The sequence below is a fragment of the Megalops cyprinoides genome, chromosome 21, assembly GCF_013368585.1.
Source record: "Megalops cyprinoides isolate fMegCyp1 chromosome 21, fMegCyp1.pri, whole genome shotgun sequence".
Lineage (NCBI taxonomy): Eukaryota > Metazoa > Chordata > Actinopteri > Elopiformes > Megalopidae > Megalops > Megalops cyprinoides.
This window is the reverse complement of record NC_050603.1, coordinates 4,600,001-4,615,255: the sequence shown is the minus strand read 5'-3', so window position 1 is coordinate 4,615,255 and position 15,255 is coordinate 4,600,001. Positions and strand designations below refer to the sequence as shown.

The window sequence follows — 15,255 nt, the reverse complement described above, 5'->3', positions numbered from 1 at the left end:
CAGTTTGAAATCATTTCAACTATCCATTCAAATCTTGCAGGCTTGTTTAATTCACCAGCCAACAGGGGCAACGCTTTCAGATCTTCACTGTAGCACACCCCCCCACCCCCCCAATCCCCCATCCCCCCAAAAAACGGGACAAAATCAACATCAATTTTTTAATTTACCTAGAACAGGGAAGAAACACAATATCAATATGTAAATATTTATTATAATACAGAGCGCCGCCTGGACACAGCGTGGTTGTACAGTGCTGAAGAGGGGGTAAGCATGCACTCCCGAATGCGCTCATGGTCGGTCGTCCGGCTTCCCCGTATGGTGCTCTGGAGGGGTATACAAGCCCTCCTTCATCAGCTTCTGCTTCTGTTTCCGGATCTCGTACATGCGCTTTTGCTGCAGAGAGAGAGACCGTAACAACGTCAGCATCAGTGTGACCCAACACTACAGCGTTAACATCAGCACCACTCAGATATACAACTACAACATCAGCATCACCTATTAGCTTACATCCCACAAAAGGGTTCTGATTGCCAATAAAAATGTGCCAAGGTTCACAAACTGTGTCACTCCCTCTTAACAAAACTACCAGCAGCACATTCTGAAAAGCAAGTTCTTGTCTTGCTGTGAACTGGCCTCCTTTCACCTGATGCTCAGCAAACTGCAGCACCACAAAGCATGGCCCTGCCAGAGCGTTTCTTGGGTCGACTCACCGTCTTCTGGCGGTGTATGCACTCGTAGAAGTCCTCGAACTCGAGCTTGCACTCCTGGCGGGCGCGGGTCTGCCCGATGCCGTGCGCGCACTCGATCCACTCCTTCTCGAACTCGTGGCAGCGCGCGGCCTTGCGGAACGGCTGCTCCGCGCTTTGCGCCAGCAGCCAGCGGTCCAGGTTCAGACCCAGCCTGCTGTGCAGGTCCAGTATCGGCATGGCGCTGGCGGCTCTGGGTCTGGGTCTGGGTGGGAGCAAGAATGCAATCATAACAACAATAACACATGGCAACCCGGCAATGAAATGTAGTGCGGTGACGCTTTGCCAGCTTTCATTCGATTTGATACTTGTCTTATCTTTGCAGCGATACGGTGAATATCTATGAAGAGCCACAGAGAAATCCATCTTGAAATGAAAAGTTTTAATTTTAAAAATAGGCTTAGTGATTTGGCTTGGGGATGTGACAGCTCGTGCCGTTAACAATAAATTAAACTACACAGGTTTATAGACTACATCCTTAACTGATCTGACGTTTCTGACTGGCTGATATTACACAGGGATCATTTCTAGCTAAACAAATCATTTTCTAGCCATGACAAATCTACAGAAACCTTTCCAATATACAAGGGATCCAGCCAAACAGGAATTAGATACAATACGAATGTAAAATTACTGAACGACCGCTACTGTGCCTACCCACCTGTATGTCTGGTACCAGGGGCAGTCAAAACATGCAACGTTAGCAAGCACGCTAGTCCTATCAGCCATTCGGAAATGTTTAAATTGCAAGCTATCCAAATAAACAAACCACAAATAATAATAACAATAAACAAACTAACGTTAGCTATGTAGAATTATGACTAATAATAATTAGTTAACAACACAGTACACTAGACACCTAACGTTACAGTTAACTTATCGTCAGATAGCTTGCCGCATATCCGTACCGTTAGCAAATTAGCAAGGTAGACATCGAACGAAAAAAATGCAGCTCAAGGTAGAGAGCTGGTCTAATGTTAGCTGACGAACGAGCCTACAAGGAAGTTAGCCAAACTACTGTCAATAAAAATACAACACTTGTTAAGTTACACAAATTTAACAAGCATAATTCACCTTGTAATTTCAGAATCACTTTAACCTTCCCTTGGTCCCGTCGACTTTACGGTAACTACAAATCTCAGGGACTGCCGTACACTAACTCGTTGGATTGTGCGACTCTGTCGTAAAACAAAGTTCTTCTTCCAGGTTCATTGGAAGGTGAATTCGCATTTGCGCGTTGCTGCCATCTTCAGCGCTGGCTGTCAAACTTAGCGATGCATGTTGCAGGCCCGTGGGCAGCCTGATCGGAGGAGAGGATCTTTTTTAAACCATGAAGTGGACCCATTTTGATTTCTGGCCTTTCAGCGTACAGGGGTCCAGGCACCTGGTCACAAGGATAATTTTTAAAATTATTTATTAATTCACTGATTATTAAAAGGAACTTTTTCTTCCTGTAACCCAGTAACGGAACCAGGTTAAAAAATGTATTTCCATGTCTATGAACTTTGAAAATGGCTGGCTGACCGCTAGTAATATGTCAGAATAGGGTGATATTTGAAAACTCCATGGATGAAAATATACAGCAATGATAGGCTTCCAAGTAAATTATTTAATACATAAATGGAATACAATTAACAAAACTGGATTTAGGTTCATGCAAAGCATTACAAATTCTTTTAAAAAAATAAATTAAAAATAGATTTGCTGGCTTGTAATTGTCTTCCCACACAAATTTAGGTCAACAGACCAGGCTTCCAAATGTCTTCCAGACCAGACAAAATAACCAACATGTTTTATTTTGCATTATTTAAAATATCTGTTAGTGAGGAACCCCCTCTCTTATTAAAAAAAAAAAAAACCAAGGAAACTTTAAAAATCAGCATTTAACTGTAATCATCAAAAATTTAAATTTAGCCTAAAGCTACTTGTTCAACTCACAGGAAACAGCCATTAGTGAACTTTTGTTTCCAAACAGAGAGCTACAACTTGCAGCAGAGAGGATGTGACCTGTATTATTAGTACATAGCAGTTTAGTTAATCTTTGTGAAACCAGGAAACCCCGACTTTAACCTTGAACTTCACCAAGGGTATCGCTTCAATTAAACTGGGGCTGTGCCAGAAAATACGAGCCGGAAGCATTGCAGTTAATGAATTAGGCTACTACACAACCACCTTATATATTTCATACGGAAATGCACTACTTAGGTGTTACCCAGACAGTGTGAGCAAGGAAGGACAGACGCACTGGATTTGCTGCTGACTGTATGTGGATGCAACAGAAGCTGGTCTCAGGAAGCGCTGCGTAAAGCACACTAAGCGGCAGGACCAGATTGCGCTGCTGCCTGGGCCTCTTTGAGAGGGAGCCGAGGCGTGGTACGGGAGGGGGAGGGGCAGGGGCGAGAGAGGAGGGGGCACCTGCTGGGCGACTGAAAGTCACAGACACTGAGGCCACCAGCAGGAGAGGGCATGCGCCAGATGGGGGTGGGGGGTGGGGGTTGTCGGGATCTGCTTCGAGTTGGCAGGAGAAACCCTGACATGGGGGCGGTCACCAGGTCAGACCGATCACGAAAAGGAGGCACCCACGCCGAAACCAGACCTTGCTGCTGTGTCTTCCTCTGTCTTACAAATATATATGTGTCACCTGAGACTCAAACATCTCACAGAACAGGTAGTCATGCCGAACTGCAACAGCTCTCACTGCAAATGCAGAGAATATAACACCTTATCACACACGCACACACACACACAGCTCATAGTACACAAGAATGGAATCTAGTGCCTCATATCACCTGCACACACACCTTATATCACACACACACAAACCCCCAGTGCTCTCACACTGAATTTAAATATATAAGATGATATAAGATGTTTATATTAATGATATACAATGTTGCATCTTTGACCCTTAATGGTGGCATACATATGTGGCAGAGCTGACATTTGGAGCTTGTATGAGTTCTGGGTAAAGCTGGTAGGGTAGCAGGTAGCAGTGCGGTTTCAGTGGTGACTTCATTCCCTGAGACTGGGTTAGCTAGCATTGTTACTCATGGAGCTGGGGGACCACTGCTGTATGAGCATGGTACTTAACCCCCAATTGCCTCAAGTAAATATCAAGCTGTATAAATGGGTAACATTGTAAAGAACTATAACCAATGTAAGTAGCTCTGGATAAGAGCATTTGCTAAATGCCAGTAATGTAATGTAAGTTGCCTTTAGCTCAACTGGTAACGATGCTGCTCATTAGGGTTTCATTGAACGACCACAACAGGACTTCAGAGTTCACTTGCAGAGGGGTGGACCCTTTTCACATTCGCTACACACAGAGGGAAGTCCAAAGGAAGACGACACCGTGCCATGGAAATAAATCTTTCAGTTCCTTCAGAAGTAACATACCCCCTCCCCCACATCCAAGCACACACATGCATACACACACAGAACCAACAACCAGGAGACAATGTGTTGGTGCAACACAACAATGCGTTTATTTCCCAGTTTCCCCCACAGTACCAAGTGCACCGCCCTACATAGGGCCATACAAAAATGGTGCTAGGAGATTCATATTTATGCATTATATATGTATTTATATATTTATAGACTTATATTGCTATTTATATATGTATAATTTTTCCATCAGCATGTATTTGACAATTCTTTTTTTTTTTTTGCAGTAGTTTAATGGGTTTTCAAAGTTTCAGTTCTTGGTTACATTCATGTAGTTTCTCACAGGCAGAAAGAAGCAAAACTGGATCACATTAAAAAAAAAGACCAAACTAAGCACTGTCCGGTCACACAAACAGACCGGACTAATCGATGTCCGATCACTCCACAGGAATCCACCTGGGGGGGTTAGACTTCTCCACAATCACTATGACTTTTAAGTCTTCTGCAAAGAGTAACTGAGGCAAATGGCAACCACGAAGGGACACGAGTACTAATAGTGATTAAAAAATAAATTGTACCGCAACATCAGTTGCGTTCAGGTTAAAGTGCACGAGTGCCCAATGCTCTCCCGCCCCAGCGTACAGGGAGATGGGGAGACCGATGCACGATCCTGCTCAGAGACCGCGTGTAAAGTGTTCAAACACTGCAGCCAGAAGGCTCCGCTTTCAGCACTGAGAGCACTCCCTTGCTGTCGGTCAGTGAGACTGGTGAGGGGGCCGCTGCCCTCCTTCAGAATCAGTTTGACAGATGTGATCTGTGTTCTGGTAGGCCTGCCACCACCACCCCCCCACCCCCCCACCCCCCGAGTGGATGGTACAATCCAGATACTATCTGCGCACGTACTCATTGGGCATAAAGTCAGACAGACAGGCATTCCGGAGGACGCCTTGACAGACAGTGTGCCGATGGGCCAGAGAGACGGTGTATCAGGATTCTGTGCATTTTAGCGCTGTCCGTGGGTCGCGCCATGGGTCATAACGAGCAGCAGGGATCACTTGTTAAGTCCTGGTCACCCACGGTGACGCTAGTCTTTGCTGACCGCTGAACCTGTCTGTGTGTAGGTAAGATTCACATGCAGGATCACTTTTAGTCCTGTCTTTGTGTAAACAACCTCAGTCAGTGCAACAGACATACATGTGCGCACACATGCACACACACGCATGGATGCGCGCTCACACACAGAGACACACACACACACACACACACACACACACACACACACACACACACACACAGTTGTGCATACACATGCACAAGGCGTATAATACAACTGTCAAAGGTAGTTGATTATAAATAGAAAAAAATATAAGCCAACACAATTCAGTAGAAACACAAAGGGTCATGGACTCCTCAAAGCTAAACATATTCCCCTCAACAAACAACCCAAAGTCCGCCCTGCCACGCTCCCAGAATGCCGTGCACTGGGGTGTGCTTGGTGGCATCTCCCGTCACTGGTCTCATCTTTTGTTTCTTTTGCATTATCTCTAATTTTTTTTGTTTTTTTATGGTTTTGTTGTTTTTTCATTGTTATAATTATTTTTGCTGAAAGACCCAAGGCATTTTTGCACCGAGAAGTAAACAGTTTTGATTCCCAAAGAGGTAGAACCTGAAAATGCTATGTAGGGACAGACAGGCAGGCAGACAGACAGACCAACAGGCAGATAGGATGCCTGCATTTACAGTAACAGGTGTTTGTCTGTAAATTAAAAACGGCTGAAAATGCATTACTAACACATCAAAAACAAGCTTGAAACAACGATCCGGTAAGTCAGAAGGTGAGGGGTTGTGCAACACTGAGAACGCTCCCTCTCCCCCTCACACATAGAGGATCACGTTGTCGGAACAGTGCAGGCCATCAGAGGGGTACGAGGCCCTACAGGTGGGCTGGGGCGGGGGATGGGGGCGGCAGCTTTTGGGGTGCGGGGAGTCGCAGTCGTCGGAGGTGAGCTCGGCGATGTCGTCCGACTGGGTGTCGGACATCTCCAGGTCGCTGCGGATGCTCTCTGGCTGGGCCAGGGTGACGTCGCGAAGCCCCTCCCTCAGCGACGCCCCCGGCGACAGCGCCAGCGACGAGCCCGACATCACCCTGCCCCGCCGTGAGCTGCAGTCCTGAGGCTCCTCCCCTGGGCCTGGCGCCATGGCGACGGGGGGCGGGGCCAGGTCCTCCTCGCTGGCCAGACACAGGTGGCTGGGTTTGGTCTCGATGTCCACCTGGATCTCCAGGTTTGTGCACTCCCTAAAACACAGCCAAACCCACAGTGTGAACACAGAGAAACAGACATATAGGGCAGAGAGCATTTTCATTTCTTACAAAATTATGTTCTACTAACCAATTTCAGCAACTACTGAACTCGCTGATGGAGCTCAACACCAGGAAAATGAACCCATTTCAATATAAATATACACCTCTCTAAATAGGCTAATATAAAAAAATATTGAAGCAAACACATAGAAATAGAAATAATTAAATACATTAAGTATAAATCTTTGCTTCATTTCTACATCTATTTCATTATATTGGGGTATATTTAATCATTTTGACATTTATTTCAAGATTAATTTAGTTACTAGCAGAGATCAAGCTCCGTACTTATGCTATTAAAAAAGATATCTGGTGTTAATTAGAGTGAAAGAAAAAGGGTGCTGCAGTGGTCCTCAGAGGGCTGATCAGTGAGAGGTCACTCACCTGTCGGGCAGGGTGTAGGAGGAGGTGATGGAGCCCGCCATGCCCCGGGTGCTGGCACAGTCGCTGGCCGCGCCCAAACTTCCCGTCTCCCTCTGCGCCGCCACCTTCCCCAGCTCCCCTCCCTGCACCTCCAGCCTGGGCCACATCGGAGGGGAAGGGTTACTTCCTGCGTCGCAGCCAGCACTGCGTACTGCACACTGTATACTATTCTCCATCCCTCTCGGACTGACTCACACATCTTACCCACTTATGCAGATAAATGCTTCTCACGGCACGCTTAGGTGAAGCACCACGCTCGAGGGGAAAACTACAGCGCCCCCCCCCCCCCCCCCCCCCCCCCCCCCCCCCCCGCGATGCTAACCTGTAGGGTGTAACTTCTGTTCCCTATTCACTGCGCAAACACACCTACACGCCGGTGGGGGCTTCTCACAGCTGGTAGTGTTCAGTTAGAACTTGTTTTTCACCGCTAGGATCACAGGGATGACGACACAGAGCACGACTAAGGTTTGGGTTTGTTTATGCTGGGATTCTGTGGCATTTGAACACGCTGAGTCACAGGCTATATAAACAGCACTTTCTGTCTGACACATCAAATAGGCCCCTCCACGGTTTCAACATTGAAAAAAAGATCACAGTGAAAAAGATTTTATTGCCATACACAAATCCTTGTATACTTTTACATACTATTGTTTTTGACATTGATATCCTCTAATGCATTTATCTATATGTGCCACATTGTAGATATTGCTCTATAACTCCTATAATTTCAACACTACAAATTTACAAAGATTAATCAAGAAGGGAAAATGAAGGCCTTTTCAATGAGTTTTGAAATTTATCTCAATACCCAGACCATTCATATTATATTATACTTCACTTGTTTCACTCGGCCCCTCCCTCATTCACCCCCCCTCGGTCTCTCAATAATGCCCTCGTACCTGCTGTATTTTCCTGCCCTGGTGCCGAGCGCACCTCCAGCCAGAGTGTTGAAGCGGGGGGTGTCTCCCAGGCCCCCCGGGGCCACAGAGAGGCCCTCACTGGGCGAGGTGGTGCTCAGCCCACTCGCCCCTCCCTCCAAACTGCTCTCGCCCAGGCTGGGTGACTTCAATGCCCTCCAGGCATCTGCCACTGAGGGAGAGGAAGAAGGAGACGGTCAGTCTTCACCATCACATGTCAGTCCTTTTCCAGTTTTATTTATTGCTGTTACTGTTACTGATAGTGTCTTCTTTTCTTTTATTTATACAGCTATCTGTGTGCGAACGGAGTGCGCAGGCAGTCTGATAAGCACATCTTTTAAGTTAGCTGATAATGACGAGAAAAATGAATGAATTTCTGCTCCTTACACAGTTAAAGGAAAAACTATTCTGGTTGCAAAAGTGCTAATGAGAAGAGGTTCTAAATCATGAGAGATTTTCTGGTCCTTGCATGCATCCACAGTAATGGGCATACCGAATTTATGTTTTAAATATTTTTTCTGTTTTAAACATGCAAGCAAAGAGAAATTCTGTATGTCCGACATTCTAACTTTCAATATTTTCTCTTGAAATATTGTCTGTCAGTCTGTTAAATGAATAGATAGAATAGAATAGTTGATAATAGTCATCATGATTCTATAACAGACACTTCATTTCACAGCCTTGACACAGGGAGATGTGAGAGAGGAGCTGGTAACGCAGCTTCCGTGCCCGTGACTAACCTGTGATTGGCCCGTCGTCCTCATCGAAGTCGATCCGGACGCCCCGCCCCTTGCCGCGGCTGACCCCGCAGCCCCCGCCCCGGCAGAGGGAGATGGGCACCACCCCGTACACGTACGCCAGCATGATGGGCACCCCGATTCCTGCAAGGAACATCACGGTTCTGTGAGGGCCTTAACACTGTAAGCTCCTGAGGCTGTCTCACTTCGGCTGCCTGTGATTGTTTCAGTGGCAGCGATCTGTGGGAAGCTTAATTCACGTCTGGGTCAAAGGTCATTCAGGTTCCTGTGATATGGGGCCGTTATCTCTCTGATGGCTGCCGCGTTAAAGCTCTCCCATGTCATCACGTCTATTAGCTGCAGTGTGTTTCTAATGACATGCTGTTGCCAGGCAACTGGGGGGGGCTGTGCCAGCTGTACAAATGAGAGATGTGATGGTGCTATGAGGCTGGATGTAGGTGTGGCATATTGGCTGTACCATGATAGTTGTGCCGTGTCTGTTGGGCCATGCTTGTATCATGGGTTTATACATACGAGTGGCATATCAGCTAGGCCATGATAGGTGTGGCGTGTCTGTCGGGCCATGCTGGTGTTATGGGTTTATACATACGAGTGGCATATCAGCTGGGCCGTGATAGGTGTGGCGTGTCTGTTGGGCCATGCTGGTGTTATGGGTTTATACATACGAGTGGCATATCAGCTGGGCCATGACAGGTGTGGTATATTGAACCAGTAGTTGTATGAGGTGATTTTTCTTAGTGGTTGTGTGATGGTGGTGTTGTGGGGCAGCTGCCTTACAGTAATGCTGTGTGTCGACTGTATTTCACATCTGGGTTGTGTCACAGTACCGTAGTTGTGTAGTCTGTCGGGTGACAGCGGAGTTGTGACGAGCTGGCGCGACAGCGATTTGGTCCAGCAGTTGTGCGAGACCAGTGTTGTGTAGTGGGGCTAGGGTGGTAAGTAAGGCTTCTGTGGTGGCAGTTTCAGCTAGCTGTCACTCACCTACGCTGACAGCCGCGATGACCGGGGCTGTGATGATTGACAGGGCCACGCCCCCTGTGATGGCGAGGTTCCGCCGGTGGCGAGAGATCTTCCTCCCCTCGTAGTGAGAGTGGATCTGATGTACGGACAGACGGACAGACTCATTAGCATCATCAACACCCAATCTCCCCTTCTCTTCCGCAGGTATATCGTGGTATACTGGGCTTCTATCAGATTGCACAAGTTAACTGGTAGGGCTCAAATAGTGTTATGCTCACACTCACTGGTCTGGGAGTGTTGTTAGCCTGGTCTGACACTGTTACTTGTTAAATTTGAATGAATACACTTATTTTCTGTGCTGGAAGTCGCTCTGGATAAGAGTGTCTGCTAAATGCATGTAATGTAATGTAACGTGGGGTTACTGATGATGCCAAACTGGGTCATAAGTTTTTTGACTGCGTTATTAATGGAAATGTTCCTTTACTTCTTGAATTGGAAATAACCTGTAGAAATCCAGTACAAACCAGCAGTACCCCTGACTAGCCACAAGGGTGCAATAATGAGCTGAAACTGTGGTGCGTATACTGTGGTCAGAGAGTTATGAAATACCATTTTATGACACATCTGAAGCATTTTTATTTCATTAAAACATTTTCCAATACCACTTTCTGAAGCTGCCAATCCCATAAATCCTGCTATTCATCTCTTTATGTGGAGTTATTAAGCTTGGAATAGTGATTGTGGCAGCGAGATTTCATAACTGACGGAGCTACTGTCGGTGTATGCTGTCAATAATGAACTCACATGACCAAATCAAAGACTTTGCTCTCCATAGTGGAACACTGATTGGTTCAAATCAGAAACTCATCAACAGCAGAGGATTGCTCCATCCATTTTGGGGTTCAGGAAGCCTCACTACCATAGTCAATAACTGAAACATATAACTGCTAAGGCCTAGACAAAAAAGGACCAGGAGATGGTGTTATGAATGATCTCTGTCTAAATCTCCAAATTGGTGAGCAGGGTGAGTCCAGTCTTGGCCCTTATTCTTAAGAGACGGGAGATACAAAGACCAACACCCCATTAAACACAGCTGAGCTTGTACTGGGCACTGTGGGGGTACCCCCCGGTCCCCCACCTTGCGTCCAACGTAGACGGGGATCCCGATCACCATGGCAGGCACGGCGATGCCAGCGATGAGGGTGATGCCCACTGGCGCCCCGATGAGGGTGCCCAACTGCCACAGAATCTTCTTCTTACGACTCCATGGCTTCTTCCCCCAAAACGTACAGCCTGAAGGACTGAGGCGGGGAGAGAGGGAGGGAGGAGAGAGGGAGGGAGGGAGGAGGGGGGAGGGGGAGATTTGACTTAAAGGCTCTTTAACAGCTGTCACCACAAACAAACAGGAGAAAAACAAAAGAAAGAACAAAATATCCCAGACAAGCACGCCTGCCTGATCAAACAAACCAAGCTCCTCACGCACTGCTCCCTGCTCCCCCACGGTCTCTAACAGAGAACCCCTGTGTCATCAACAGCACACATCCCTCTCTGGCATCTCAAACCCTCAAAAGCGTCATTCTGGCATGTTCCATTTCCACAGAGAGAGAGAGGGGGAGGGAAAGAATGAGAGGGAGCGAGAGATGAGAAATCGAGACAGAGAGAGCAAGAAAGCAAATGAGTGAGACAGAGTGAGAAGGAGGAAGAAAGAAGTGTTGGCGTGTCCTGATGGACATTTCACTTCATGGTGGTCACTTAAAAGAATGAGAGGGAGGACAGAAGAGAAACAGAGACGGAGGGAGAGAGGGCCACAAAGTGAGTGAGAGGGAGTGATCTACATTTCACTTCATGGTGCTTGCTCAACAACTAGCCACACTGATGTGCCAGTCTGCGCTGTACCGCACTGCACCGTGCTCTGTAAAGCGGGCCAAAGTGAGCCGAAGCGGGCCGTCCTGGGCCGTGCCGTGCTGTGCCAGGCCGTGCCGCGGCGTGTGGCGTGCGGTACCTGAGGTAGTGCAGGTCGGAGATCTCCTTCATGCAGAGCCAGCAGAACTCGCAGCCGCACACGGCGCAGGTCATGTGGTTGCAGCTGCCGTCGTTCATCTTGATGATGTAGGCGCCGCAGCGCGGGCAGGGCTTGATGTCATCAGCTGCGGGGGGTGGGGCGGGGGGTGGGGGGGAGAGACACATGCGGTCAGGTGCGATATCATCCGTGTGACGGGAAATGCATGGTGTTTGCACACGGCTCAGTCACGCTGCCCCAGATTGGCAGACTGGCAGAGACAGAGGGGGAGAGCTCTATAGCCTCTTTGTTCTCTGAAAGTGTCGAGCTTTGACACTGAATATGAATTTGAATCTGCCTTCTCAGTGGGAGAGAGGGAGAGAGGAGAGGAGAGTAACTCTGCCAGGTCCGTGGTTTGAAGGGTTTCCTTCTTCCTCAAAAGGGAGATTTGGGAGATACTCCTGCTTTGGTTAAGCTATACAGCCTGAGGCTATCGGGTCGCTCTTTCAGGAAGCACTGGCTCTCTGAGCTTTGACTGTGCCAGAAAATTCATCTGATTACACTACCTTACATTACTGTCATTTAGTACTCCCTTATCAAGAGCGACCTACAGAGGTTACAAATTTTACATGTTATTCATTTATACGGCGCGATATTTACTGAGGCAATTCTGGGTTAAGTATCTTGCCCAAGAATAGCGCCCCAGTGGGGAATTAAACCTGCAACCTTTCGGTTACAAGCCCTGCTGCCTACTACTACACGACACTGCCTAATGATAGAACAGGACTATGAGACAGGGGAAAGAGACAGACTGTCACGGGGAGGAGTCAGAGACGGGCGCTCACTCACTCGGACCCTGGTCCTGCGTGTAGCTGGGGGAATGGCTGCTGTGCGCCGGCATGGACAGCGCCCTCTGCTGGCGGGCGGAGTCGCAGGTCTGGTTGGGGTGCCACACCTGCTTGCAGTGGTAGCAGAATTCGGCTCCGCACCCCTCTCTGCGGCACACCAGCCTGGGGCAGCTGGCACAGCCTGAGGCGATCACGGCGAACCTGCACAGGGTGGGGGAGGGTGGTGTCAGAGCCACAGCACAGCACAGCACAGCCCACTCAGTTACATACACCCACACCATTCAACTCAGTTACCAGCCTGGAGCTGAACATTAATCACCAGCATGTCCAATGCTATTACTACTATTACTATTACTATTACTACTATTGCTAACTGCTAACTATTCCCCGTTTCACCCCATACAAGAAACATATACAGAAAATAATCTTATATATCACAGTGAGACTATTATTAGATATATGAGAAGCACTATATTGATAATAATCTGTAAATTATTGCCATTTTGGTATATTAGAATATATTTCTGCTTTCCATTAATACATTTTAAATGCATTTGCAATTTACTCTTGGGCTGAGCAACATACTTGTCAGTATATCGCCAGTATGTTTAATTTCCATGTGGAATGGCAATGCAATTAGTGACACTCCACTTTCAAGACATTTACAGCTGTTATTATTATATGACAAGGAACATCCTGATTTACAGTGCATTTTACTGTGGAACTCTGAATCTGTTGTCACTCAGGGCCGCTTGAGCTCGGTTCAGTGTCACCGCCTTGTTGGCTAATTCTCAAGCACGCTTCATTATTTCTGTTCCCAAATAAAACAGAATGTTCAGTTCTGTTCTGCACATGTAACACTGTCATGCTACGACTTTACAGCCCTGGAGACAAGAAAGAGTCTGAGGAAGGACAAGTATATGAAATTCTATGAGACAGTTTTTATCTTTAAATGTTATATAGATATATGAGACAGATACAATAAACATTAGATATTAAATTATATACATATAGATGCAGAGATGCAGATATATAGATATAAGTATATATTTGTACGATATGTATGACAGAAAACATTAGAAATGTTTCTGAAGCTCTTTCACCTCTGTCTTCCATGAAAGAGACTGGATACAGTATGTCAGGTTAGACTTCCTTAGCACCATTAATTTTCCATCACCACTGATGGGTTCAGACACATTACTGCATTGCTGTGGAAACTGCTGGCGCACACACACACACACACACACACACGCATACACACACACACACACACGCATACACACACACACACACACACACACACTCCCCTGTCAGACTGCACGGGACCGCTTCAGTCCTGTTTTAAGGAAGCAGCTCATAACACGACTCTGTGTTTCTGCTCCAGCGCAGCGCTTTCCAGAATGTAAATCGATGCCTCACTCTCAGGGCAGTGAATCAAGCCGCGCTACTCGAGCCGGGAGCACACTCCCTGCCTCACCCCCCCCCGCGAGAGAGCGCTCAGCGGCAGCTACACACGGCCGAGCGAGGGGAGAGGCCTGACGCAACGCCAAACCCGCACACGGGAACACACCCAGCACAGTCCGGCCTCTGACGGCCCTGAGAGAGCACGCTCAGCCTCAGAGAGAGACAGAGAGAGACAGAGAGAGAGAGAGAGAGAGAGAGAGAGAGAGAGACAGAGAGAGACAGAGAGAGACAGAGAGAGAGAGAAAGAGAGAGAGAGAGAGACAGTGACAGAGAAAGAGAGAGAGAGAAAGAGAGAAAGAGAGAGAGAGACAGAAAGAGAGAGAGAGAGAGAGAAAGAGAGACAGAGAGAGAGAGAGAGAGAGAGAGAGAGAGACAGAGAGAGAGACAGAGAGAGACAGAGAGAGAGAGAGAGAAAGAGAGAAAGAGAGAGAGAGAGAGAGAGAGAGAGATAAAAAGCACTGCGGGATGCTATTCCTGACCTGCCGCTGAAAGAGGATTATGGACACTGGGGGTTGGAATGCCACAGACACGCATTTAAACCCCATACACACAGACTGCAGTGCATCTAAACACACATGTGCGTGTACAGACAAATATACAAGCCCACATGTGCGCACATACACACAGACACACACGGGCTGCCACATAGTAGGTACCAACCGCTTTAATTAATTCCCGACCTCGGTTACCCCTGGCAACGCTACCTCTGCACTGCATCCCAGTCGCCGTGGCAACTGACAGCCCAGGGAGTCAACGGAAGGCATTGCTGTGCTCTAATTGGTCATCCCCAGCTGTCAGTCAGACAGAGCCTGTGCTGGTTGGGGCACCCAGCGCGCAGGGCAAAGGGAATTGACCGATGAGAGCAGAGAGCAGTGAAATATTCTGCACCTCTCTCTCTGTCTCTCACACATGCACACAGACACACACGTATACACATACACACACACACACACACACACACGCGCCACAGGTTCCTGCTTTATGAAGTGTGCATTGTGGTTTGTACAGGCTGCCTGCCGCTGTTCCATCACATGGTCTAAGAAGATGCTGTGCTGAGACACAGAGACAACAGTGAAAGCTCTACAGAGACTCAGTGAGAGAGACACACACAGATGTGTGGGAGCTTGAGGCAGGGCTTCTGTGACAGACACAACAGCCGGGGGGAAAGCAGTCTGATCCCCCTCACACACACACACACACACACACACACACACACACACACACACATGCACGCAAGCACGCACGCACGCACGCACGCACACTTACTCATACCTCATTCAAACACAGACTCACTAAAACACAAGCACACAGACACACACACCCACTCAAAGGCACACACACACACTCACTCACCCAGATGCTGGCCCTCCTCTGCAGTGGGAGTTACACACACA

The 15,255-nt window shown here is 47.7% G+C and overlaps 2 protein-coding genes across 2 annotated transcripts in view; both read right to left on the bottom strand.

The window, feature by feature from the left end:
* Positions 1 to 144: 144 nt before the first annotated feature.
* On the bottom strand, positions 145 to 1,897 carry ndufs5 (NADH:ubiquinone oxidoreductase subunit S5). Its single transcript, XM_036516018.1, has 3 exons — positions 1,821 to 1,897; positions 711 to 951; positions 145 to 393 (listed from the first exon to the last, which is right to left on the bottom strand). The coding sequence occupies exons 2-3, from the start codon at positions 924 to 926 to the stop codon at positions 289 to 291; spliced, it is 321 nt and encodes a 106-aa protein (XP_036371911.1). The 5' UTR covers positions 927 to 951; positions 1,821 to 1,897; the 3' UTR covers positions 145 to 288.
* A 3,608-nt stretch (positions 1,898 to 5,505) lies between these two features.
* rnf19b (ring finger protein 19B) overlaps positions 5,506 to 15,255 on the bottom strand; it is a 20,177-nt gene continuing 10,427 nt past the window's right edge. Inside the window, exons 3-10 of the mRNA XM_036515844.1 lie at positions 12,399 to 12,598; positions 11,553 to 11,697; positions 10,689 to 10,851; positions 9,572 to 9,686; positions 8,573 to 8,713; positions 7,815 to 8,004; positions 6,877 to 7,011; positions 5,506 to 6,426 (exon numbers count right to left, since the gene is read on the bottom strand). Of these exons, the coding sequence (XP_036371737.1) occupies positions 6,006 to 6,426; positions 6,877 to 7,011; positions 7,815 to 8,004; positions 8,573 to 8,713; positions 9,572 to 9,686; positions 10,689 to 10,851; positions 11,553 to 11,697; positions 12,399 to 12,598 (1,510 nt within the window). The 3' untranslated portion in view covers positions 5,506 to 6,005. The remainder of the gene's footprint in view (positions 6,427 to 6,876; positions 7,012 to 7,814; positions 8,005 to 8,572; positions 8,714 to 9,571; positions 9,687 to 10,688; positions 10,852 to 11,552; positions 11,698 to 12,398; positions 12,599 to 15,255) is intronic.